The sequence below is a fragment of the Ursus maritimus genome, unplaced genomic scaffold (genome assembly GCF_017311325.1).
Source record: "Ursus maritimus isolate PB19 unplaced genomic scaffold, ASM1731132v1 scaffold_24, whole genome shotgun sequence".
Classification (NCBI taxonomy): Eukaryota; Metazoa; Chordata; class Mammalia; order Carnivora; family Ursidae; genus Ursus; species Ursus maritimus.
The window spans coordinates 4,060,465-4,087,070 of record NW_024424897.1 but is presented as its reverse complement, the minus strand read 5'-3'; the positions used below and the strand labels follow the sequence as shown (position 1 = coordinate 4,087,070).

The 26,606-nt window shown below is 49.6% G+C and overlaps 1 protein-coding gene across 1 annotated transcript in view; it reads left to right on the top strand.

The window, feature by feature from the left end:
• The window catches only part of TNRC6C (trinucleotide repeat containing adaptor 6C), a 99,803-nt gene extending 74,149 nt beyond the window's left edge, over nucleotides 1-25,654 (top strand). Inside the window, exons 11-22 of the mRNA XM_008693809.2 lie at nucleotides 485-628; nucleotides 2,437-2,556; nucleotides 5,303-5,386; nucleotides 5,640-5,871; nucleotides 9,493-9,660; nucleotides 10,778-10,969; nucleotides 11,418-11,561; nucleotides 15,113-15,229; nucleotides 17,451-17,645; nucleotides 18,526-18,596; nucleotides 19,170-19,309; nucleotides 22,658-25,654. Of these exons, the coding sequence (XP_008692031.2) occupies nucleotides 485-628; nucleotides 2,437-2,556; nucleotides 5,303-5,386; nucleotides 5,640-5,871; nucleotides 9,493-9,660; nucleotides 10,778-10,969; nucleotides 11,418-11,561; nucleotides 15,113-15,229; nucleotides 17,451-17,645; nucleotides 18,526-18,596; nucleotides 19,170-19,309; nucleotides 22,658-23,018 (1,968 nt within the window). The 3' untranslated portion in view covers nucleotides 23,019-25,654. The remainder of the gene's footprint in view (nucleotides 1-484; nucleotides 629-2,436; nucleotides 2,557-5,302; nucleotides 5,387-5,639; nucleotides 5,872-9,492; nucleotides 9,661-10,777; nucleotides 10,970-11,417; nucleotides 11,562-15,112; nucleotides 15,230-17,450; nucleotides 17,646-18,525; nucleotides 18,597-19,169; nucleotides 19,310-22,657) is intronic.
• The last annotated feature ends 952 nt before the right edge of the window (nucleotides 25,655-26,606 follow it).

The following is a 26,606-nucleotide window of genomic DNA, read 5'->3' as shown; positions in this document are numbered from 1 at the left end:
AACACAAAGGGAACTACCTGGATATATCCGTTTATTCAGCTTCAGCTTTGGTTGAAATTATACTTGTTTCCTATTTGAAAATGTTGCTGTGTCCGGGTTAGTAATTCCCACCCCTTACCACTCCGTACCTCACCACAGATCTCCAGTGAGAAAAGCTTATCAACCCAATAGCAGTGCGTTGCTGTTGTTGGGAGCACTATATCGTGATCGTTTCTTTGGATGTGATAGCCTTGTTTGGGGACCCATTCAGACTGGCACTGTCCTGTGGCTTCTGTGATTGAAAAACACAGGCAGCCTTCGTGGGCTGACTGCCCGTCGTCCTTAACAGTCTGCATAGCAGCATTCACTGTGAGTTCACTTTGGTAGGAGTCGACAGTGGTAGGAAGTAGGTACAGTCTTGCTCTCACATTCCGGGAAGCGGAGCCTCCTCCGCCCCCGTAGTGCCCGGCTCCGTAATGATCCAGTCCCTCCCGTCTCCCCGCAGATGCCGAGTGGCAATCTGGGCATGTTCGGCAGCGGAGCAGCACAAGCCAGGACCATGCAACAGCCGCCGCAGCCCCCCGTGCAGCCTCTGAGCTCCTCCCAGCCCAGCCTCCGTGCTCAAGTGCCTCCGTTTCTATCCCCTCAGGTGAGCCCGCCGCCCTGCACTGAGTCAGGCGACACAGACGGGCGTTCTGGTGGTGTCTGTGCCACATGACATCGCTGTTTTAAAGTGAGTGTGCCTTCCAGTGTTACCTGTACAGTCATTTCAGCCCGTCCGCTGGTCCTCCCGCTGCGGGAGGCATTTTCAGAACTGCCCCTGGGAGCGCCTCCAGCAGCCGCAGCCCGGCTAGGCGTCCACCGGTCAGGAGCACTGCCGCTGGGTGAAAAGATGCACCTCACACGCCACCGTGAGGCGATTTTTGTCCAGGTCTTAACAGAAGTATTCAAATGAACCTGATGAATTGTCCTAGCTGGGGGAGGAAAACGACAAGCCGAAACACTGCTTAGCCTGTAAGGGAGCACGTAGGGGTAGTCAGGCCTGAAGAACGCGTTAGCGGCCACCTGCATGTGATCACAGGTCTTACTGTTTATTAGTAAATTACCAGCTCCTCCGTTTACGTTCCTTACTTAGTATTAGACCATTTTTGCCCAAAGATTCTTTAAAAAAAAAAAAACAAGTCAAGCAGAAAAGGAAAAGGTATCTTGTTTTGCGTATCTCTAAAGCATATGGACTTTTTTCATGTTAATATTGTTTAGTTTTAGAACATTCCATAATTTTATATTTTGTACTGAGTTTTTCCTTACAGTGTTTCAGTCCTCATCCCTTAAAAAAATATTCAGTAATAGATACTAATGATAAGTTATAGAATTAGCTAGAGGTAATTAACCCTCCATAATTGGTTGAACCCAGATTTGTGCACTGAGTCGAGATGGCTGAAATGTAGGTGAAATAATGGTTAAATTCATTCATCAGGATACAGGGTGAACTGCTATACCAGAAACCCAGAGTAGAGAGGCTTAGATAAGACCAGCGTTTGCTTCTCTGGGTGTCCTCTGCCACAGCACTTCCCAATCACCGGGGGCCACACAGAACACATCCACTCGTGTCCCACTGCCCAGGCCTGGGTGACGGGCAGCAGGCTTTCCACACTCAGCAAAGCGCGTGTCAACCTTGTGCCCCCCAGTTCCTGTACTATTCCACAGCATGTTTTCTCTAAAGGACTTACCTGTTTAAATAAACCTATTCTTAAAGAAAACTTTACATATCTATCATATGTAGAAAAAAATCGCATTTTTTGATACACATTAGACAACTATTAAAGTAAAAGATGCCCCATCCACGTTCCGCCCAAAATCATCTTGCATAAATGTTGTGGTAAACATACATAGCACATGGTGGAAATATTGAAATCTCCAGTGCTGGACCCCAGATTGTTTCAGTGCAGGCAAGTCCAATTGAAGAGATCCCCCTGAATGGGAAGGCGGATTGACGGTCCAGGTCAGGGCCGGCAGCGGGGCATAGACCACTTCCCAAGCGTGTCCTGGGCGGAGACCCTCCTGTGGGGTGGCGTGGTGCCTGCCAATGGGAGCGACTTCTTCCCTGAGACCCCACATTCGCTATCTCCTGTCCTTAAATTAGGCCGTTTATTTTCACTGTGACAGATGGGAGATCAGTTTTCGATAAGAGTCACCCAGAGCCCTAACATCTGAATTCGTGACTAAAATATTTGGAGGCAGGAGGCTCTTTCTCTCCTTCCTTCCTTCCTTTCCACAGAAGCATGTTAACTACTAATGGCAAAAAGCCCATGAGTTTTTTAATGGCTTTTGAAGTTCATTCTTGAGATAAGCGTAACTGTCATTAAGTCATCAGTTCAGCATCTTGAAAGACCGCCTGGACAGGTGGCCATTTCGACAGAGACACGGTGCCCGACGCCTCTGTGTTGTGTTCAACAGGTTCAAGCACAGCTTTTGCAGTTTGCAGCAAAAAACATTGGTCTCAACCCTGCACTATTGACCTCGCCAATCAATCCTCAGCATATGACGATGTTGAACCAGCTCTATCAGCTGCAGCTGGTAAGCGGACAGATCATTCAGCTTCTAGAAGTAAGAAAGAGTGCGCACTGACATCCATGTAGCTACGCCAGCAGCCTAGCCACTGACTAATCAAAGTAGTTAGTTAATGCCGTGCTTTCTTCGTGTCAGGGAATGTCATCGAGGCTTTCATAAATGTTTTCAGACTATTAAAAAAATTAGGAAGTTTTTCACTTAGAGGTGTTTTTCCGCAGCTTTGTGAATTCTCTGGCCCCCTTCACAGAGTGTCCCAGACCTTACCAGGAGGCATGTCCTTCAGTTCAGGGTCTCAGCTAGCCTTTCTCATCCAGAGTTTACCGTCAGAACCACAGAACACAGACACTCGTGATGATTCTCTAAATTCTTCAAGGGTAGGACACACAAAGACTGTTCTGGAAGCATGAAAGAGAAGTTAACTTCATTACATACAGTAGATGCCTTAGAGATTAGGGTTTAATTTCTCTCTCCCAGTTCCTGTTGAGAAAGGCTGATGTAGCCTAATAATTCTTGGAAGTTTTACAGTTTAACATGGCTTAAATTTTTAATTTTCAACAGTCTTACTGCTTTTACCATCAAATGCCATGTCACTGTATCTAGATGCATACTAGATTTATATACACTAAAGGACCTTTCTTTAATATGTTGACACCTGCTTTATTTCAAAGTCTTGTCTAACAACTTTGTCTTAAAAATGACCAGGAATCCTTAAGGAAGGAAAAAAGGCCTCTGATAGAGCCCCACGCCCTATCAGTCCTAACCCTTTGCCAGCTGTTAGACTCATGTCTAGCCAGTCTAAAGGTCCAGTTTTCCAGTAAGAAGCAGCGTGGAATGGGAGGAAGAAAGTGCCCGAAGGCAAATCATGGTGTCAGGGAGAACACAGAGCTCAGGAAGTGGGGTCATGACCATTTAGGCTCTCAGAGGCTGTTTCTTTGTCCATAAAATGGGAGCCGGGGCGGAGGAAAGTGGGGGGGGAAACTTGCAGCGTGCTAGTAAGGCTTCCCAGGACCTGAAAGCGCGGTGGGTGGGTGGTTCAAGTGCACCGAACTATTGCTCTTACCACCAGCAGCAGCAGAGACCCTTGACCTCAGAGATGGAAATGAAACAAGCATGAAAGGCACACAGTTCAAAGCATAGTATGTAGATTTGTATTAGGAGGTAGCTTTCTGCTCCTTGATAACACTGAAGACATGGCTGTATTCTGGCGTGAGACATAGCTAGTTATCATACCAATGTTCTGGAATCTCTTATTTACACAGTAATTTTTATTGACCCCTGTAGTGTGAAAGACATCAACAAAATCTCTTTTTTTCCATTGAGGCATTTTATTTACACATATATATTACATCTATAGAAAAAGGATCTCAGGATTTTCCCTCCTGTACATTTTCATCTTGCTTCTTCATGGTCCATGATGTCAGCTTAGCTTGTCAGTACAATGAAACCAAACTGGCAGGACGGGAGCGGATTATTCCGCCATTCTTCTAGATCTTAGATGTACATCAGATGTGGGGCTGATCTCTCCACATGTGTTTAACCTGCCCGTAAAGTTGACAGCAATTTTCCCAGCTGATAGAAGCACTGATGCCCAAGTTTTTCTTACCGGAGAGCCCTGGGCCCTGTCAGTTAACCCTTCCTGGCCGTGAGACTCGTGTCTAACCAGTCCGAGGGGCCAGTTTTCCAGTAAGTAGAGCCCCAGGCCCTACTTAGTTCTAGAAACCCAACAGTGACATTGGAGCATGGCCTAGTAAGAGCCTGGCCTTCACCTCCTTTTTCAGCATTGTTAGTGCTGTTGAGAGCACCCGCCAGGACATTCATGGGCACCGTGATGGGCGCACAGAAAGGTGGCGGAAAAAGCAAGAAAATCGTGAATTATGTTTCATGTGTTCTGTTTTACAAACAGTGCATACTGTTTTTACTTTTTTTTTTCCCCAAGTAATTGGTAAAATAAAGTTCTGGTGCATCCTGAGGTTACGTTTTAGAGCCTTAAAGGAATCGCTTAAGTGGAGTATTTTATTCCTCTATTACTTACAGATTAATGAGGCATTTCTGATAGTATAGTCTCTACCTTTATTTGGATCCTCTTGCTAAACATGTCCTCAAAAATCCATGTTAGAAGAAAAAAAAGTATGATAGGCAGCCAGCATTTTGAAGCGATCAGATGATGGAACTTGCACGTGGCTGTGTGGAAGGTGCTCACAGCCACTTCAGCCAGCTTGGCAGGTGGAGCCTGTGACAGGAGTGCCGCAGGCCGGATTTCAGGCTGCCCGTGGGGGGACATCATCATGTGGCCCCTGGCTGTCACGAGCCTTGAGTATGTATTGTTCTGTGATTGTCTGGCGTGGCCAGTCACTGCCATTCTGCCAGGGTCTGTCCTTCTGGACAATTTTCATCTATATCACTGTAAGAATCAATAGTTTTTCATTTTCCCATCTTTTTTTTTTTTTTTTTTTACTTTTAGTTTGTAAGATTTGAGCAGAAGAATTTTGATTTCTTCGTTAACTGAAAAATACTTGCTGACAACTTTTATTACCACGAAGCAGGGGTACTGACTGAATTACTTTTTAAAAATCTATGCGCTAGAAGGGTTTGGGAAAGACGTTTCTCCTTTTAAAAATGCTTCTGCTTCACAGTATGCTTAAACATTATGGTAAGGGGACCAAGAATCTTGGCTGTTCTCTCTCTCTCTCGTACAAAGGTTGAACCATTTGTTGATGGTTCTTACAGTATCTTAACTGTTCTCCGTCAACAGGCATACCAACGTTTACAAATCCAGCAGCAGATGCTACAGGCTCAGCGTAATGTTTCCGGACCCATGAGACAACAGGAGCAGCAAGTAGGTATCGCCCGCGGGGTGTAGCTGGACTTGCCAGCTCTCGTCTTCCCTGATCCGAAGATGCTAAATGGCAAACTGTTACGTTGACGTCGACTTTTCTTTCACTAAGCCCTCCCCCCCACTTTTAGCAGTCTCAGGGGCACCTTAGTTTGGGAGCAGTGGGTCCAGCCAGCGGAGAGCGAATGCCCTGGGTCTGCAGACAAGTGATGGGCGCCACTTTCGAGCCCTTTCCAACTCGCATCTCTGCCACCAGGTTGCGCGCACAATCACTAACCTGCAGCAGCAGATCCAGCAGCACCAGCGCCAGCTGGCCCAGGCCCTGCTCGTGAAGCCGCCGCCGCCCCCGCCGCACCTGTCTCTGCACCCCTCTGCAGGCAAATCGGCCATGGACAGCTTCCCCCCCCACCCCCAGGCCCCCGGCCTGCCTGACCTGCAGACCAAAGAGCCGCAGTCTTCACCCAGCACCTTTGCTCCTTACCCTCTCGGTGAGTTCCCGCAGCGCGAGCCACCACCCCAGCGGGAGGGCGCCGTGCCCCACTGCTCTGCACAGTGGGCCGGCCTCTCTCCCAGGGCTGACTGGTAAGGCAGCAGCACTGGCCATCCTCTGCAGAGCGAAATTCTGCTATGGCCATAATTACCTTCCAGTATAAATCTTCTTAAGTAGCACCAGTGAAAGCCCCAGAATTCCCTCATTTCTGTTGCTGAATCCGTTCTGTTCCTGGTTTCCTCTTGGGCAGCCACCATCCCCCCACCTAACTGCAGGGACGAGTTTATAATGGTTTTACTAGTAAAGGTGTTTAGATTTTTACAAATTAGGTACTTCTTGGAAAGCAGTGGTTGTCCATACAGGTCCAGTAGTGGAGAAGGTCGTTTGTATAAGCCGCCGAACCAGCTTACACGTGTTGGCCCCTAGCCTGTAGGAAGCACGCTCAGCCCATGAAATCTGCAGTCGGCAGAAGACGCGGTGCCGGCCGCCAGGTCCTACAAGCCAGCCGGGGGCACAGGCTACGTAACTGCAGGCAGGATCGAGGAACTGTCCAGGGAGGTATATGTCCATAAGTGGATTATACATGAAACAGTGTGATATAAGAATCCAGAACCTGGTGACAGCTCTCAGGCTTGTCTGCCAGGTGGCTGTTAGTGTGACGCTACAGGACAGAGGGAACCAGTAACCCAGGAAATACGTACCCAGAGGAGCAAAGGTCAGTGGCGTGATAGTGAGTTTGCTACTGGCTGATGGGGTCCCTTTCCATAATACATAAAAGAGCCATAAATCCTATTCGTATGAGCACGTTCTCCTTGACGTGCAATCAGCGTGTTATGTCCTTAATACGAACTTGATGAATGCTCACTGTGATCATCCGTCCCTTTCACGTTGCCCCATGCTTACAACCCTTTATGTGCACAGAAGAGGACAGTCCAGTGGCCCAGGCCTGGCTGGGGAGGTGGCCCGCCACACCGAGTCCCAGCTCCACCAGGGCTGGCTCAGCACTTGCTTGTGTGACTTACCTGACTGTCTCTGCCTCAATTCCCCATTTAAAGTGGGGATACTTACCTCATGGGGTTCTTTAAACATGAAGTGAGATAATACGTGATGTTCTCAGGACAGTGCCTAGCACACAGCAAGCCCTTTGTGAGGTGCGAGCCAGACAGAAGCAGGCCTTGTCTAGGAGTCCTTTCGGAAACAGATTCCATTGTCTATTACCCGAGATGCTTCCGCTTCAGCTTCCTAGTGTCCATTGGCCTCTCAGCCTATTTTTGGAGAGTGAAGTACACTAATCTTTATTCTTAAAGACTTTTTCTTAGTACAAATGAAAGAATTAGTAAGTAATTCATCTAAAATAATTACCAAATATTTTATAATATTCACATTAAACTTACAAACTTACTGGAAATAAATAGCAGGACGCCTGGCTGGCTCAGTCGGAGGAGCATGTGACTCTTGATCTGGGGGTTGTGAGTTCAAGCCCCACATTAAGTGTAGAGATTACTTAAAAATAAAAGCTTTAAAAAAAAAGAAAAGAAATATGGGGCACCTGGGTGGCGCAGTCGTTAAGCGCCTGCCTTCGGCTCAGGGCGTGATCCCGGCGTTCTGGGATCGAGCCCCACATCAGGCTTCTCCGCTGGGAGCCTGCTTCTTCCTCTCCCACTCCCCCTGCTTGTGTTCCCTCTCTCTCTGGCTGTCTCTCTCTCTCTGTCAAATAAATAAATAAAATCTTTTAAAAAAAGAAAGAAAGAAAAGAAATAGCTAATCAGGGGCGCCTGGGTGGCTCAGTCAGTTAGATGTCTTCATTCCACGTGGGGTCATGATCCCAGGGTTCTGGGATCGAGCCCTTGCATCGGGCTCCCTGCTGCCATCCCCCTGCTTCTCCCCTGCCTGCCATCCCCCTGCCTGTGCGCGTGCTCTCTCTCGCTCTCTCTGTCAAATGAAAGTCTTTAAAAAGAAAAAAAAAAGAAATAGCTAATCCGGTATAAGAAACATAGCCTACAAAGTTGCCTGTCTGCTTGGTTCTTGGCATTTTTCTTCAGTGGTCGCAGCTTGGAGCATCCATCTTCCTTCACATGCAGCGTCTCCTTGCTCTGCTGTCTCAACTCTGGAGTCCGTCGTCCACCTGGGAAGATCAGGCGTAGAATAATGAAAAATACCCTTCACAGGCCGTGCTGCAGAGAAGGGAGAGCTCGTGTTCACCTCGAGTGGTGAAGGAAACACCCAGAGCAGGGGCTAAGCTTGGGTCTCAGATGAGCAGGACCTCAGTGACGAGAGCCTGGCACAGAGGACAGGGCGTACCCCAGGTGGTCGTGCTGACTGGTGGCGGGGGTCCACAATTGAGCGGGCAAGTTAGAGAGATGGGTTCAGGCCCAGCACTTTGAAGGCCAGGCTGGAGCCTCACCCAACTAGATCTGTGCAGATGGAAGCGAAGATTGCCGTCCGTGCCGACTGCACACAGGTGGCCGCTGGCGGCATCTCACCTACACAGGGGTTTTGTTTCGTCTGCAGAGTGTGTGTGTGTGTGTGTGTGTGTGTGTGTGTGTGTGTGTGAATTGCCAACATTTAAAAATTGGACATTTTTAAATCAAAGTAACTTCTGGCATCTCTTAAAATGGCTCCGTGGCATCTGCCTTCCCTGTAGCTGTCACGGGCTGACACCAGCAGCAGGCACTTCCAGGCGGCACAAGCACTGTCGGGTTCGCCACCACCCCAAGTGGGCCCACTTCACAGCCACTTGGCCCATGTAGGCATCTGAGTTTGCAGACATGGATTTAAAGTCAGGAACAAATGTGTTCAATACCTTGCTTAGGAGTAGAGATTCACTTTGACCGACGTACCAGGATGTATGGGCTGTGAATCCTGGGGTGCGCACCTGCCCGTTATTCTCTACCAGTCGAACATTCAGTCCTGCTCGGAAGTGGTGTCCCCACCAGGGACTCTTTCGCACCCTCCTCGCCCCTCTTTAGTAACCTGGCACAGTGTTGCCAGAAACGGCAGCACGTGATTTTAGCTGTAAGAAAGAAGACCAAGGCTTGGCACACCGTTCCAGCTGGGGACAGATGACAGCCCTGCCAGGCTCTCCAGTAGGTCAGGTACTTAAAAGGAGTTTGATATTTAATTTATAAACTCCTGAAGAGCAGACTTTTGTAAAGTAAGTTCAGTAAAGGTGGAATTGAATTAACCCTACCGGCCTGTTCTGCAGCTGGTACTTCAGAACACTGTCTAGAACTCCGAAGGAGTTGTCTTGATCTGCTGAGTTTCCCTAAGCTATCCTAAGATCGGAAAATATTTTCCGGATTATCTGGACTTGCCCTGTCTTTCTGTGGGTTCTTTGAAGCACCAGGACCGTGTTTAGCTCCGAAACAAGTGAAATGAACAGTCGTTGGTCTTACTTAACCAGAGACTATCCGTTACCATTTCACCCTAATTCAGGAATAATATTCCTGGAAATATGGTTGTTAAAAAGACAAAAAGCTTTTCTTTCTACCAGCATTAAGAGTCAGAGTTAAGTATGTGGCCACGAATTAAGACTTGGATTGATTCTCCAGGAGAGCTTTAGAATGTAATAAAATTTAGAGGAAGAGCAGGCATATCCTAATAGCATTTTTATTTTTAGCTGGACTGAACCCAAACATGAATGTCAACAGCATGGACATGACTGGTGGTTTGTCGGTGAAGGACCCGTCTCAGTCCCAGTCACGCCTCCCTCAGTGGACACACCCCAACCCGATGGACAACTTACCCGGTGCTGCTTCTCCCCTCGATCAGAACCCCAGCAAGCATGGTGAGTCCAAGCCGGGGCGCCTGTGGTCCGGTCGCTCCTGTTCCGCTCACCGACTGGCCAGCTGTAGAGCACGCTCGTTTGATTACTCTCACTGCATCTCTTGTGTAAGAATTGCATTAGAATGGAATCTTCCATTCCATTACAGAGCGCGTAAGATCTTGGCTAGTCCATGGCCAAACTTCCTGAAACCTCAGCCTCCAGATCTTTGCTACAAACCCAGAAGGAGTTGAAAACACCCTAGAGCAGCAAAGCATATTGGTCATAGCCTGCATATTTTTTATTTATATCTATATTCTTCAACAAAAAATTTGTCTACTGAGAAGAAGTTTTTTTCAGTAAAATGATAAAACACAATAGAAAATCAAATGCTTAGAAAAAAGAGGACGCGAAAGTGCTAATGTCCAGAGGCGGCGGCCTCACCAGGAAGCATCAGCTGCAGCTCCCAGTTTCCTGATAGCGCAAATAGCAGAGAGAATGTAATAGCTGTATGACCCTCTCTTGATGTAAATACTCTAAAAGGAAAAACAGATTTCTTCCTATCGGTTAATTCTATAAGAGAATCATCCCAGGCTGCCTGGGCACTTTCCTTTGCAGGAGAGCTCAGGGCGGTCCAGTCCAGAAGAAGGTGAGGGCCCTGCATTCACATGCCCCCTGTGTGCTTCCAGAGGGAGGGTAGGACGCACATAACCACGGAGTCCATCGCTAACCACAGAGACTCATAAGCTGGCCCCAGAAAGGCACAGGCCCACTTTCAGTCATATGGGTTCGTGTTTTATCAGGATTTCCAACTTGACAAACTAAAATGGTTCTTAAGGAATTTGGGTCTCGGGGAGCCTTCCTGGCTCATCGGTGGAACGTGCGACTCTTGGTCTCAGGGTTGTGAGTTTGAGCCCTACGTAGGAGTAGAGATCACTTAAAAATAAAATCTTCAAAGAATAAACAGAATTTTGGTCACAGGTGAAGTTTGGGCTAACCGAAATATCACTTATCCTTAGAGTGGGACAAACCAAGTCTGATGCTCCGTATACCTCTGAAAGGGGCAGGGCCTGGTGCCTAGCAGTGAGGGCTCAGGGGCTCCCCCGTTCACTCAGCTCTTTGTCTCCCACTGTCCCCACAGGTGCTATCCCTGGAGGTCTAAGCATTGGGCCTCCAGCTAAGTCCTCCATCGACGACTCCTATGGCCGGTACGATTTAATCCAGAACAGTGAGTCACCAGCCAGTCCTCCTGTAGCTGTTCCCCATAGCTGGTCACGTGCCAAATCTGACAGTGATAAAATCTCCAATGGCTCCAGCATCAACTGGCCCCCAGGTAAGCGTGTGCGACACTTCCGTGCAGCAACAGATCAGAACTGCCCCAAACCTGAGGGGAGCGATTCCGCTCCAGAGAAGCCAGGATCTGAGCTAAGAGCCCTGGAAGCATGAATCCCATAGCTTTGGCTTTTCCACTGGAAATCCATTTGTCCCACGAGTTTGGGAAGTGGTCAGCACCCAGTGCTTTCCTGCAGTCCCTTGGTTCAGTGAGAGGAGTGGAAGGAGAAGGGACGGTGGGTTGCCACGCCATCTGAACACTCTCCTAACAGGGCAGCTATCATCCCTGCTTCTAGCATGTTCCAGAGCTTCGATGATTTACCGAAAAGTCTAGGATGTGTCTCCTGTTTTAACTAGCAGATTAGAAGAATTTCCATAAATTATCATGAAGGAATGTGAAGATATTGTAGTACTGTGTTTTGATTTCCATTTTGTTTGGCATTTTCCAGAATTCCATCCTGGAGTTCCATGGAAAGGACTTCAGAATATAGACCCCGAGAACGACCCCGACGTCACTCCCGGAAGTGTCCCCACCGGGCCTACCATCAACACCACCATACAGGACGTCAACCGCTACCTCCTCAAGAGTGGAGGTGAGGAGCGCGGGCGCCACCCGCTCGGCTCAGAGGGCCTCCCTGCGTGCATTTGGGGGCGCCGGGGTGGCGCTCGGGCCATGGGGCAGGGACGCTGTGAGACACGTCTGGGGGCACTTCTCACTACCTGGAGGTAGTGCCGATGGTGAAAATGGAGATTGATTTCCTGGCTTTATGAACACGTCGTCTCTGAGCACTGTGTTACACAATCCCGGTATTAACCATGAAGCCTCTCAGTGAAAGAGTTCCCACTTAAAATCCGTTTAAACTGCCGGTGAATCAACCCCTTCCTCCTCCATCTCAATCTGTTTCCTTCCTCAAAGCCTGGTAAAAAGACTGAAATCCCTCCCCAGCACTGTGTTCGCGGCACAGTGGCACCCTAGCTCAGGGTGTAGATTTGGGTGCGCCCTGTGTCAGACGTTACGATCCAGGAGGAGCTGGCTGTGACGTTGGAAGCGTATGTGCAGCTCTCAGGCGTGACGCCGAGAGGAGCAGATGGAGCAGCCCTGGACAGGCTGGTGCTGGTACGGTGGCAGTGCCGACGAGGGAAGAGCGGGGCTGCCGCAGACGCTTGTCCCCTGTAACGCCACTCAGATAGCCCCAGAATGTTCCCTCGGGTTTCCCACTGAAAGCAGGACTGAGGGAGAGAGGCAGTTCTGAACGGTTCTGTGGTTCGGTAGAACAGCAGCAGAAGTACGGATCATCTTGTTCAACGCTGTGCATCCCTCGCGTTTCGGTGCACCCGCTTCCTAGAGCAGCCCTGCCGTCGGGGACGGAGGACGGGTACAGAGCACGGGAAGCGGGGGCAGGGTGAGGCACAAGCCAGAAGTCAGACTCCGCCCTCAGTGCTCGTCACCCTGAGTGTGGCAGGAGGACTGTGTCCCGGCAGGACCGTCCCAGTGGATTTTGAGGATTGCGGACAGGTGTGAAGGGGCAGCGCCGACCCGGGTACTGGAAAACCTCAGAAAGCTTCGAGGTTGCTCGGTGTCATACGGAGCTTCCCGCCAGTACCCCGTGGGTCCTCCGGTGGTCCCTTGGCCTCCGAGTGGCCCCTGGAGCATTGCGGGTGACCTCCACGTTAGCACAAGTGTGCCATGACGTGACGAGGGCAGCCCGGAGAAGGAGCTGAGTTCTGCGGGCAGAACCAAGCAGTTGTCCTCCTGTCCACAGTAGCTGAGGCAGAGACAGGCAGGAGAGGACCTAGAAGTGACGGGCACTGGCGTCAGGGTCAGATGAGAAAGTGGGGTCTCCAGCTCCAGGGTAAAGAGGCAGGCAGCCGTCCGACCCGGGCGCCTCGAAGCGTCACGTGAGGTCGTGTGACTTCTGGGGGCTGTCAGTGGCCAGTCTGGGGCAGCTTCTGCCAGGCCCCTCCTGCACACCCTGGAGAACCCTTGCTCCTCTGCTGCTGTGCCCTCGCGGTGTGTTATTTGGGAGAAGGGGAACCTACAGAACTTGTCTTTCTGTAGAACGGCTCCGTGATTGCGCCCGGGCCGCAGCGCAGCAGACCTGCGGGGGCTGCACCTTGCCGACCGCCTCGCCCCGAGCGGGAGGTGCTGCTCCGTCCGCGCCAGGAGCTGTCAGGCGGCCCCTTTGGCTGACCTTGCTCAGGGACCGAGCCACAACATTTTTTTTATAGTTTTCTTTGGGTTTTTTTTTTGTTTTGTTTTGTTTAAGTAGGCTCCACAACCAACGTGGGGCTTGAACTTATGACCCTGAGAGATTGGAGAGTCACATGCTCCCCCAACTGAGCCAGCCAGGCGCCCCAGTGTTTTTTTAATTTTTAAGTCACCTCTACACCCAACATGGGGCTTGAACCCACAACCCCGACATCAGGAGTTACACACTTCACCGCCTGAGCCAGCCAGGCGCCCCCCAGCTATCATAGTTTTGACTAAACAGCTTGACCTAAAGTATAGAGAAAAAAGTTAAGAAAACGTGCCCTGGAAGGAAAACAGGGAGAATAGCTATTAACCTCTTGATCTTGGCTTACTTATTTTACATATTTTCATAATACAGTTCTCTATTCTGTCGAGTATCCACTAGACTATTTTTAATTGGCATTTTTGTTTTTCATTTACTGCCATTGACATTAAGTGCTGATTTGACATTAAAGTTGACATATTTACAGTATTTGTTTGGATGGTAAGTGTAGCTTTAATCCGTACGGAATAAACAGTAACCAGGGTGGTGAGTCATGCCGTTTCATAGCATACTGGTACCAACATTTCATCCAGAAAGGAAAATTAACTCTAATTTTACGGGACAAATTCCTCTATTAAAAGTAAAAATTTCAAAAGTAGAACACTGTTAAAATCTAAGCATTCTGTTGTTAAATTATAAAAGAAATACCACAGAGGGTTAAATAGTCTGTAATCTTGGGGTCTTGGGTCGATGCCATTTTGTTGATAAATGAAAGAGGAGAGTTTGGGGCATAAGCTTAGGATATCAGTAGGACTGGTGTTTTTTTAGATTGTGGACCTGCAGATAACAAATCAGTGTTGACGTTCATGAGTTCTAGTACCCTCGTTCTAAGGACGTCGATCACAGTAGGGCAGCTGTAGACAGCTGTGCAGGTTGCACACTGCACAAGTCTGAGAGGCACCGCATGCCTGGTAGTCTCTGTGAAGAGTACCCCTGGGGTGGTTTGGTGCACCAGCCCCGGTGGGGCCCTCCATCTGGCTTCCATGTCTTGTGAAATTCTGTTTGTGGAAGTAAATGTGACAAGCAGACTATCACGTGCTCATGTCCCTGCCCCACCAGCTTCCACACACTGGCGGAATAACTTTCCGAATCGGAGAAGCTCTGATTCTGTCCTGCTGTAATCCAAACTGTCCACAGTGCTTCACCCTCCTCATTCCCTGGCTCCCTGCTCTCCTCAGAGAAGCCTGGGGGAGGGTCACATGGAGATGCCGGACAGCTGGGAGCCTCACACGGGCGGCCACACACCCCCAGCCTCCCTCCCAGGTGCATGAGCAGGTGTTTTCACGGGAAGGGACTGCGGTTGGGGATACAGTCCTCCAGCTCCCCGCACGGGGCTCTGCCTCATGCCCGTGTCACGAGGCAGAGGCTCGGACAGGAGCTAGTGGACACTTGAGACATTTTGAGACAGAATGAAGTGCTGGTCTTTCTGCAGTAAAATGTATAACAAAAAGCTTGGTGTTTCTTGGTTTTTAACTTTGTGGATGTTGTTTGAGGTGTGAACAAATGGAGAGTGCCCTGTACCGTGAGTTTTATCCTACATGGGAGGGAGTCCACACGATTGGTTCACACTCTGGGTGGCGTTCTTGGCATTCTGCCGCCGATCCTCTTCTCTCGCCTCCTGGAGACCCTGCCTCCCAGAGGCTGCTGCCACCTCTGGGCCTCTGCCTCCCGGGCCCTGGGATCCAAGCGGGATGCCAGCCTGGGTCTGCCTGCCCTGGCCACGGCCCTGATCACGTCACACCTGTATGGTCAGCCTCCCTCTTGGCGGGTGGCACTGTCACACCGCCAAGCTCGGTGGCTGCCCCAGCACGCCCACTGCCCACCTCTCAGCGCCGTGTCTGCTTCTGCAGGGTCCTCCCCACCGTCATCTCAGAGTGCCGCGCTGCCTTCCTCGAGTGCCTGGCCGCTCAGTGCCTCCGGCTACGGTCGCTCTTTCAGCAGCATCGCGCCCGCGCCCAGCATCGCAGGTACACACTGGCTTCTCCTGACATCTGCCCACGCACCCCGGAGTGGGGCGGGGGGGGTAGGGCATGGGGTATGACAGAGAGGGGGCCCGGGCACCTCTGCCCCCTGCCGTGTGCAGCAGGAATGGGAACATTACCTCTGCGGGGTCGTCGTGAAGGGCGTGTGGCTATAGGATGGGGAAGTTGATGGGGGAGACAAGAGAAGGTCCAGATAGTGTGGCCACTTCCCGCCCGGATTATTTCTCTGTTACCCTAGACTTTCAGAAGTTTTGGTTTTGGTTTGGTTTTTTTGTTTTTTTTTTTTATTTTTTTTTCATATATTTTATATATTTACTTATTTATTTATGTATGTGTTTATTTATTTGACAGAGAGAGAGACAGAGACAGCCAGGGGAGACGGAACACAAGCAGGGGGAGTGGGAGAGGAAGAAGCAGGCTCCCAGGGGAACAGGGAGCCCGATGCGGGGCTCAATCCCAGGACTCTGGGATCACACCCTGAGCCAAAGGCAGATGCGTAACGACTGAGCCACCCAGGCGCCCCGAGTTTGGTTTTTTTTTAAGATTTTATTTATTTGACAGAGAGAGCACGTGCACAAGCAGGGATAGCAGGAGAGGGAGAAGCAGGCTCCCCGCTGAGCAGGGAGTCCCATGCAGGGCTCGATCCCAGGACCCTAGGATCGTGACCTGAGCCAAGGGCAGACACCTAACCAACTGAGCCATTCAGGCGCCCCAGACTTCAAGAAGTTTTTGAAGTAAGACATTTCTTTTAGGCTTAGAGGAGAATTGTCCTAAAAACTTCAGGGGAATCTGAACCTGAAAATTCTAAAACAAGAATATAAAGAGATTCAGGCCCAGACGCTGACAAGACACGTGTCGGGTTTATAAGGAGACAGAAATCTTAGAGAAGGAGTGTTTATTGTTTACAGACTTCTGCAAATACATTTCCGTATTCCTTCAAACCTTGTCGTTCAGACCTTTTGAAACCAGTGTAAAGATGGCATTCCCTTAGTACCAGTACCTGGGCAAGAAAGCAGTTTTGAAAAAGCTCAGCACCCTTTCTTTTCCCCACTCCGTAGTCAGTTTATTGTTTTAGTTTATTTTAGTCCCAGCGCCATTAACATTGAGTTTCAGGTGTAAATATAATGACTCAACGTATAGTTTAGCATCTTACTGAAAACAGAGAAAGCTTCTGGATTATTTCATTCATTCTAATGTTTATTCTTCCTGACATTTACAGAGGAGATGTATGTAGAACTTTAATACTTCCATGATCATTTAGCTAAAGAGAAGGTGCGGAATTAAATCATTTTCCCTGTGTCTCCAGTTTTTAAAGCATTTTTGCTTTTCCGATCAATGACACCTTTGTTAAGATTAGCGTTTGTTTGTTTGTTTGTTTGTTTGTTTGTTTGAAGTCCTGGTGGCTAGGGTTGGAGGGGAGCTCCATGCAGGGTCTGTGTTAGCCTGGTCGCTGTAGTGCTATCCAGGGACCACCGCGACAGCGACCACCCAGCCGCCAGCACTTCCTGTCTTGGTCGCGGTGGGCGGGTGCGGCGGGCGTGGCAGATGCCCACATGTGTGCACATCCCAACCAAGCCCTGGGCGCAGGAGAAGCTGGGGTTCAGAGTGGTTACCAGTTTGGGTTTTTCCTCCCGAAGAGCCTTCAGACACTCTTCACCCAGCGGAGGTACTGAGATGCCCAGTGCTCAGCTCCCGCAGCTGGGCCACGCACGTCCATCTCTACCGTGTGGCCCGGCGCGCTCGTCTCCAAGCTGCGGGTTGTCAGGGGGCGTTGCCTTGAAAAGGGACTGATAGCTAAAGAAGTAGTGTAAAGGATCTACGCGTGTTAGGCTTTTGACCTCGATTAGTGTGTTCCAGTATAAGCTTGTCCCAGTAGGATATGTCGATAAGTTAGCTTTAACCTCAGACTACAAAAGTGCTGGCTCTTTTCTCAGCGGCAGACTTGGTTCTGGCACAGTCAGCGAGTTCAGTATCAGAAGTCCTGGCAAGGCCTCCACTGGGCCCTGGGCACAGGCAGGTGGTCTCTGGGCAGGAGTTCAAGAGAGCACGTACCTTGTGGTTCTCATGTGGGTGCTTTACTTGGTGTTTCTTTTTTATCCCGCGGTCTGCTGGTGCCAGAGAGCACTGTGTACGCTTCCCCAAACACTGCAGTGACTTTCCTTCTTTGTCTCAAGAATGCCTGTGCTCTGTCTCCCTGCCTTTCTAGGTAAACTGTCAGACATTAAATCGACGTGGTCCTCTGGCCCTGCCTCCCACACGCAAGCCTCTCTGTCTCATGAACTGTGGAAGGTGCCCAGAAACACTACTGCACCCACAAGGCCACCTCCAGGGTTAACCAATCCCAAGCCTTCCTCGACCTGGGGAGCCAGTCCCCTCGGCTGGACCAGCTCTTACTCCTCGGGTACGCATCTGCTCTCCGTGCAAATGGGGCAGGTGGGGGAGCGCGGGGGCTCGGGGCCTGCTCTGCTTGTCCCTTAGGGAATGAATATGCCTGTCATCTTGTCCTCTAGCTCCTTTGTAAGGACTGCTGTCCCCTCCCCTAGAACCCAGGAGGACCTAGGAGGGGCCAAGGGGCCCTAGACTCTTTGGGGCAATGTGTGGGCCCAGCGCTCCAGCTGCCATGGTTTTCAGCCTCCGCCCTGGGCTTCAGCATCCAGCCAGTCTGCCCTGAGGCAGGGGTCCCGCTGGCACAGCACCCTTCCAGGGGCCACGCTGGGCCCTTAGAGCAGGCACTTTCAACCAGCACAAGGGGCTCGATCTCCACTTTGATACTTGCTTCTCCACAACGTTTCACTGGAGCAAAGGGCTTTCCGGGCCAGAAACCAGACCAAGCCCCCAGTGTGAATCAGGGCCCGCATCCTGGTGCCACAGCTCTGCCGGCCGCACCGGTGCCCTCCAATGGGCTGCGGCCATGGAAGACATGTGCTGGGAGTGTAAGAAGCTGAGGCTGGAACCAGCTGCAGATAGTTTGAAAATTGTTGTGGGCCCATCATTGCAGCCCTAGGTCTGCTGCCCCAGCACGTAGCATCTTAGGGCTCTGATTCTGAGGGGCCCACGTGGAGGCAGAGGAAGAGACAGGAGCTTTTGCCGTCCTCCGGCTGTCATCCCGCCCCAGGGCGTCTGCAGGAATTGTGGGGCTGGGTTCATCAACCATAAAGATAATGTAGGTTTTCGAAGGTTGCGAAAAGCCTAGAGCGTGCAGCGGCAGTCTGTGCTGCTGCACGTGTGGGCGGGAAGCCTCCGAAGGCCGTGCTGACCGGGCTCTCCCCTGGCTCGTGCAGGTTCCGCCTGGAGCACGGACACCTCAGGACGGACAAGCAGCTGGCTCGTCCTCCGCAACCTCACGCCCCAGGTACGGGCACCCACCGTAGGGGCCACTGAGCGGGCGGGCGCAGTCCTTGACCGAGAGGGGTTCCTGCCACCCCCGATGCATGCTGGCCGCTGCGCTGGGGGCGCTTGCCAGGGGCCCAGAGACGGCGTGGGCAGCCATAGGCAGACACGCCCATATTCTTGGAGAATTGTTTACTTTTTACTCTTTTGAGGCTTTTAAACAGTTGCTTGCCTTCAGTTATACCGACTCAACAGTCATTTGTCCTGTGCTCCCTTTTCCTGGGGTCAGGGGCCGCAGGGCTGCCAGGAACCACGTGCTCTGTGTGGCTGGTTGGGGAGGTCACAACCAAAATGGGTTCTTTTCTCCTGATTGAGGGAATTCACGAAATATAACTGAAACATCCAGGATTAAAGAGTACATGGTAAATGACAAGGCGTAAGAGGTTAAAATCATAAAGTCACATATGCTAAGCCCTTTTAAAGACGGACCTTTTCCCAGTGGTTAGTACACCCGGGTCATATACATTTTCTTTGAAGAATGTCGTGGAAGAAGTCCCAGGAAGCTCGTTACCGCCCCCTTTGCTTCCTCAATCAGATCGACGGCTCTACCCTGCGGACGCTGTGTTTGCAGCACGGGCCCCTCGTCACATTCCACCTGAACCTGACTCAAGGCAACGCCGTGGTCCGCTACAGCTCCAAGGAGGAAGCCGCCAAGGCCCAGAAGTCCCTGCACATGTACGTCTCCTGGCCGCCGCTCGGCTGCCCCGTGGCTGCGGCCCCAGCAGCACTGGGCTCGGGGTGCTGTGCGAGTGTCCTGGGGCAGCCGTGAGAAAGCACCGCAGACGTAGACGTTGATCGCCTCGGGGTTCTGGAGGCGGCGAGTCAGACACCAAGGTGTCGGCAGAGTCCGTTCCTTCCGGGGCTCCGGTCCTTGGTCTGCACACGGCTGCCCTCCCCCTGTGTCCTCACATGGTCACCTCTCAGTCTGAGTGTGTGTGTCCTAACTTCCCTTCCCAGAAGGACAGAAGTTGTGGTGGATTAGGTCCACTAATGATCTCGTTTTACTTTCACGACCCGTTTAAAGACCCGTGTCCAAATACGGGCACAGCTGAGGGGCTGGGGGCTGGAGCTTCCATGTGGGGATTTGGCAGGCCACGATGCACACCGTGGCAGGTGTCTCGTGACCTGTTTCTTCTGCGGAGTTGGCCGTGGCCATGCCCCCCACCAGGGACAGGCCCCCTGAGAGCGTGCACATAAGCACAGTGCCTGTGGGAAGACACTCTGTCCACCAGCTAGCACCAGCCCCGTGACCCATCTTCCAGCCACCTCCCCCGCTGCTACAGGACGCGCTCGCTAAGGCGTGCCGTGGACGTACTCAGCGACAGCACTGGAGCAGCGGGGTGGCTGGATCCCGCGGTGGTTCTCTTTTTACCTTCAGAGTGGCCGAACTGGTTTCCATTCCCACCAGCAGCGAGCAAGGGTTCCCTTCTCCACATCCTCGCCAACACTTGTCCTATTTTGTCTTTTTGATTCTACCCATTCTAACGGGTGAGGTGAGATCTCGTTGGGTTTTGATTTGTATTTCTCTGATGCTGAGTGATGCGGGGCATCTTTTCGTGTGTCTGTTGGCCATCTGCGTGTCTTCTTTGGAAAAATGTTCAGTTCCTCTGCTCATCTTTTGATCAGGTTGTTCGGGTGTTTTGTTGTTGCTGTTACTGAGTTATAGGATTCTCTATATATTTTGAATATTAACCCCTTATCAAAAAATGCTTTGTGAATATTTTTCTCCATTCCATAGGTTATCTTTTCATTATACTGACAGTTTCCTTTCCTGTGCAGAAGATATTTAGTTTGATGTAGTCCTACTTACTGATTTTTTCTTTTATTGTTTTTTTTTTTTAAGTTTTATTTATTTAAGTAATCTCTACACACAATGCGGGATTCCAACTCAACCCCAAGATCGAGAGTCACACACTCTTCCAGCCGAACCAGACAGGCAGCCGTGTGCTTTTAGTGTCCTATCAAAAAATCATTGCCAAGACCAATGTCAAGGAGCTTTTTCCCTGTTTTCTTCCAGGAGTTTTATGGTTCCAGATCTTATGTTTAAGTCTTTAATCCATTTCGAGTTAACTTTTGTACGTGGTGGGAGACAGGCACCCACGTCGCTGTTCTGCACGTGTTTCTCCAGCTTTTCCAGCACATTTGTTTAAGAGGCTGTTCTTTCCCCCATTGAATGCTCTTGGTGCCCTTGTCAAATATTAATCAATTGTCTACATGGGGATCTATTTCTGGGCTCTTTATTCTATTCCACTGGTCTATGTGTCTGAAGTTTTTGCCAGTGCCATTCTGTTTTGAATACTATGGCTTTGTGTTATAGTTTGAAATCAGCAAGTGTGATGCCTCCAGCTTTGTTCTTTCTCAAAATCGCTAGCACTATTTGGAGGCTTTGTGGTTCCATACACATTTCTGTGAAGAATGCCACTGGAATTTTTGTAGAGATTACATGGAACCTGCAGACGGCTTTGTGTTGTCTGGGTCACCTTGCATTTGTATCTCCGTCAGTTTCTTTCATTTAAGTCTTTTAGTTTTCATTGCACAAAGTTTTCACTTGCTTGGTCCGATTTATCCCTAAGTATTTTCTTGTTTTTTTGTTTGTTTTTTTTTTAAGATTTTATTTATTTACTTGACAGAGAGAGAGAGACAGCCAGCGAGAGAGGGAACACAAGCAGGGGGAGTGGGAGAAGAAGAAGCAGGCTCCCAGCGGAGGAGCCTGATGTGGGGCTCGATCCCAGAACGCCGGGATCACGCCCTGAGCCGAAGGCAGACGCTTAACGACTGCGCCAGCCAGGCGCCCCTTTTCTTGTTTTTTAATGCTGTCATAAATGAGATTTTTTTTCTTTATTTCTTTTTCAGGTATTTCATTATTAGTACATAGAAAGGCAGCTGTTTTTCATTTGTTTGTTTTATATCCTGCAACTTCACTGAACTCATTGATCACTTGCGACAGTGTTTTTGGTTAAGTCTTTAGGATTTTCTCTATATAAGCTCACGTCATCTGCAAATAGTGACCATTTTACTTCTTGCTTTCTGATTTGGATGCCTTTCATTTCTTCGTCTCACCTGATCGCTCCGGCTAAGACTTGCGGTGCTGTGTGGAACAGAGGTGGCAAGAGCAGGCATCCTTGTCGTGTTCCTGACCGTAGAGGAAACACTTTCAACCTCTCACTGTCGAGTATGATGTTAGCTCTGTGTGTGTCGTGTGCGGATGGCCTTCCTGACTCAGAGGCATGTTCCTTCTGTCCCCTGTTCTTGGAGGGTGTTTGTCATGAAAGGTCGTTGTGTTTTGTCAAATGCTATTTCTGCATCCACTGAGACGAGAGGACTTGAATCTTTCACTCCATCAGCGTGATGTGTCGCACTCTGTGATTTGCAAATGGTAAACCATCCTTGCATCTCAGGGATAAATCCCACTTAATCATGAATGTACAATCCTTTTTATGTGCTGTTGAATTCAATTTGCTAAATATTTTGTTGAGAATGTTTATATCTGTGTTCATCAGGGATGTTGGTCTGTGGTTGTCTCATGTCCGGATCTGGCTTTGGTGTCAGGATAACACGGGCCTCATAAAATGAGTTCAGGAGTGTTTCCTCCTCTTCAGTGTTTTGAGAAGTTTGAGAAGGATTGGTGTTGATTCTCTTTTAAATGTTTGGTAGAATTCCTCCGTGAAACCATGTGGTCCTGGCTTTTTCTGTGCTGGGAGGTTTCCGGTCACTGATTCAGTCTCCTTCCTCGTTACTGGTTTGTGTAGATTTTCTGCTTCTTCATGATTCCGTCTTGGCAGGGTATCTGTTTCTAGGGAATTGTCCGTTCTAGGTTGTCCGGTTCGCTGGCATGGTCGTTCTCGGAGCCCCTCAGGATGCGCTGTACTTCCGTAGTAGCGGTCGCCATGTCTCCTCTTTCAGTTCTGATTTTACTTAGTTGAGTCTTCTCTGTTTTTTTCTTAGTCTAGCTGAAGCTCTGTCAAATTTTTTAGTCTTTCAAAAAAAACAGCTCTTAATTTTGTTGCCATCCTGCTCTTTTAGGTGTGTTCTGGGAAACACTACCATCTTGGCCGAGTTTGCCGGCGAAGAAGAGGTGAACCGTTTCTTAGCCCAAGGCCAAGCACTGCCGCCCACCTCCAGCTGGCAGTCCAGCACCGGCACCGGCCAGACGCGCCTGGGCGCAGCGGGCAGCTCCCACGGCCTGGTGCGGAGTGACACTGGCCACTGGAGCGCCCCGTGTCTGGCAGGCAAAGGGAGCAGTGACCTGCTGTGGGGCGGGGTCCCCCAGTACTCGAGCAGCCTGTGGGGCCCGCCCAGCAGTGACGACGGCAGGGTGATCGGAAGCCCCACCCCGCTGAACACTCTGCTTCCTGGCGACCTTCTCAGCGGGGAATCCATCTAGGACCGACAGGACCCCGTGGGCGCCACAATCATCAGCACTAGGAAGAAAAAGCTGACCCTTTCCAGTCCGGGCGGCGCTGAGCACCCCGCTTGACCTGAGCAGCCCGGCAGCCCTTTGAGTACCTCTGTCCAGTACTGAAGACAAACCCTGGCCGCAGTCCTTGCGAACTGTTCACGAGACAGTGCGGGCTGCCCTTGGTCAGTGTCACATGCTAACGACAGGATGTTCCTCATAGCTTTTTTATTTGGTGTTGTCTTACGTTTGTATGGCGTGTTGTCGTTTTGATTTTTTAAGTATAAAAGCTGCTTAGAATAGTTCTATCATGAAGGGCACTTTTCAGATTGTGGGCTGGAAAGGGTTATTTTATCAAGGGGGGCGGGAGGGAGGGAGACGAGAAAGCCTATTTAAAACGAGCCTGTGACGATTATGCACATTACCAGAGGCGGACCCCGTAATCAGGGGGAGCTGGTGTCCATCACTGGGCGCAGAGCGTGGGCTCCACGCGGCGGGCCTGGCGGCCCAGACCGGCGAGCTGCGTGGAGGCAGCGGCCTGCAGCCTGTCTCTGTTCCCACGGGTCCGCCTATGCACATTACCCTTGTTTCATTACTTTTTCATGCCATTTTTTTTATCCCAAAAAATATTTTTTAAAAGTTAAAAAAAAAAAGACATATCAAACATGCAAATACTTGAATCCAGCAGGCCAATAAGGAAATGTGAACACTTGCCGCGTCGAATTCTACACTTCCAGGCTGACATCAGTGCGCAGAAACAGGCTCTAGGAAACATTTCTGAGTTCACAGCCTATGTGCGTGTGTGTGTGCGTGTGTGTGTGTGTGTGTGGAAACAAGCGTGTGTGCGTGTGTGCGCGTGTGCGCACTTTCTGTGTTTATGCGTTCCGTGCGTGAGGGATTTAACTGTGGGTTTTCCCTTTTATTCAGTATATGCTTTTTTTTGGCGCATTGGTCAAACGTTTGTTACTATTATTAGCTTCTAACTTTGCACTGAGTGTCCCTGCCCTTCCTTTTGCTAATCCTATACATGAAAGAGAATTCATAGGACAGGGCCGGTGACAATTCACGTGTAAATGTTTACTCAAGGACTCTGTTATTGCGTCTAAAAATTACAGTGTATATCTCTGGAGAAATAATATGTATACCTACCTTTAGCGGCTTTTTATTGTGGACTAATGCAAGAAAATGATTACCAGAGTATTGCACCGTGTTTCCATGTGGAATAGAAAGTGAGCGAGAAGACAGCTGTTGCAGAACTGTGGCCATAGGTCCCCGTGGAGAGCGGACGGCTCCGCGGGGGAACGGAGACAAGCACTCAGACGTGGGTGGTGACCGCTTTCGGAGGGGCCCGTGCTCAGGGCTCCCACCTGTTTACAGACCTTTTTTTCTCCTTCAGACTTTAAAATAAAAAATTTTAAAAAGGAATTTAAAAAAAAAAAAAAAAGAAAAAAAAGAGACTTCCGTGGTAAAGAAACCTATTTTCAGAATGCAGATACGCTACTTCAGAGCTCTGGGATTGAACAGTGTCGTCGCTTCCCTCCGGCCATCGTTGTGGACTGTCGATTGTCCCCCTTCGTCGAGGTGACGAGACGTTGTGGTCACTGTCTTGCACATGCGGATGCGCTCTCAGGAAAGCCAGGGTTCCCGAGGGGCAGCTCCACACCATTTCATGTATTTTGTAACCCGACTCCTAGCACTGAAGATGTTATTAAAAAACAAACAAAAAAAAAAAAATAAAGAAAAAAAAAGAAAAAAGGAAAAAAACACAAAGAAGAAAAATACCTAATCTCTAATGTGTAGCAGTTACATATTTACCAAATAACGGACTCAAAAGAAATAGATGTTTGAAGAGTGCTTTATATATTAAAAATTGCTTTATGTTTTAAAAATGATCAATGTTTTGATTGTTTTGCAAGAAAGACAGACAATGGAGTAACATACCCTCAAGTATGTTTAAAAATATATGAACATTGTGCTCCCTGCCTGCTTGATCAGGAAACTTGTGCATTACATTTTTTTTAATTAGCTTTTTAATGGTTTTATCAAAACAAAACAAAAAAAGAACAAAAAACTAAAAAAAGAAGGTCCTGCAAAATTGCAGATCGACAAAAGCTGGTTTTACAGAGGACCATGAACTATGCACAAACTGGGTCAAGGCTTGTTTTCTCAAGTTGTCGTGTATTTAGCTAAACAAACCTTCCTCAGAGTAAGAGCATCTCATTGCCATTACGTGCGTTCCATATATTTGATGTATATACGCTCACGTATGTATATCAAATATGCGTGCGTGCGTGCGTGCGCGCGCACCCGACGGCTTTCCGTGCTGCCGCTTAGCATCGAGTTGTAGAAAACTGATATTTTAAAATTGGGGATGGAAGTAAAGACTCTGTTTGTTTTTGTTTTTTGTTGATTTTTTTTTTACCTTTTCTTTTGAATTAAAGATGTCTGTAACTCTGAGATTAAAAAACAAGTTTGTGGCTTTTAACGTTTTTCCTCATAGAATGTGGTCGTTGAAGAACACGCACCGGAAGTTGCTTTCAGAAGTACAGCGCTTTGTTGAATCTTAATAAATTGCAATTTTTTTCTTGGCTGTTCAAATAAATGTGTTTTTTATTTTTCACAGATGGATATATCGATTTTCACTCTGTATGTACTGGGGGAGAGAGCTGTCCTGCTGTCTGTAACAAGTTCCCTGACTCACGATCTCCTTAGTAGGTCCTAGTAGGTCCTTCGATGAGCTCTGAATATCTGTCGCTTGGCTTACAATTTTATCATGTGTTCTGTGGCTTTGCAGCTCGCGCTGAAAGCTTACCGCTGACCATCGAGAAGCGCGGGAGAGCGCGGGAGCTCCCCACCTCCGCTGCCACGTCCGAGACGTGGCCGGGGCCCGTGGGCCGAGTGTCACGCCCAAGGACCGTGGCTCCGTCATCCATGACCCAGTTTGGGTCTCAGAAATAACTTGGACCAAAGAGAATCATGAAGGTCTTCTGTGTTTCCTGGACATTTTATTCATTTATTCTTGTCAAGTATCCTCAAATAACCCATGAAAGGTGCTTTCACAAAGCATTTCGCACAAGCAGAGCAGAACTCAGGGCACTGCAGGAAGCAGTGGCTTTCTCAGTGTGGCATCTCGGGTGGCAGCTGGAAAGCAGACCGCAGTGGCTCTCAGGCTACTCCAAACACCGTGACTTCAGATGAGCTCGGCGAGCGTCAGTGTTTCTGATCACCAGGATTGTAAAGACGGTCTCTGGGAGACAAGCCACGTCCTCTGGGACCTCTTGCTCAGAGACCGCCAGAACGAGTGTCTCTGTCTCCACTCTCCTGCATCTTATCAAGAGGGTAGGACCAGGGTGCTGGGGCAAGGTGGCGAACTCCTGGCTCTGCCCAGCCTCTTTGGAAAGTCACAAAGGACAGCGCGGAAAGGGTCACAGTCGGGAGAAGCGAAAAGCAAGGAGGAAAGGGAGTCAACAGTGGGCAAAGCACCGGGCGTTCCGCCCAGCAGGTGCCTGTGTGTGCAGTTACTGCGAGAGAGCGCCTGCTCCCCGGGAGGACAAGGGCAGGGCCTCGAGAACATCC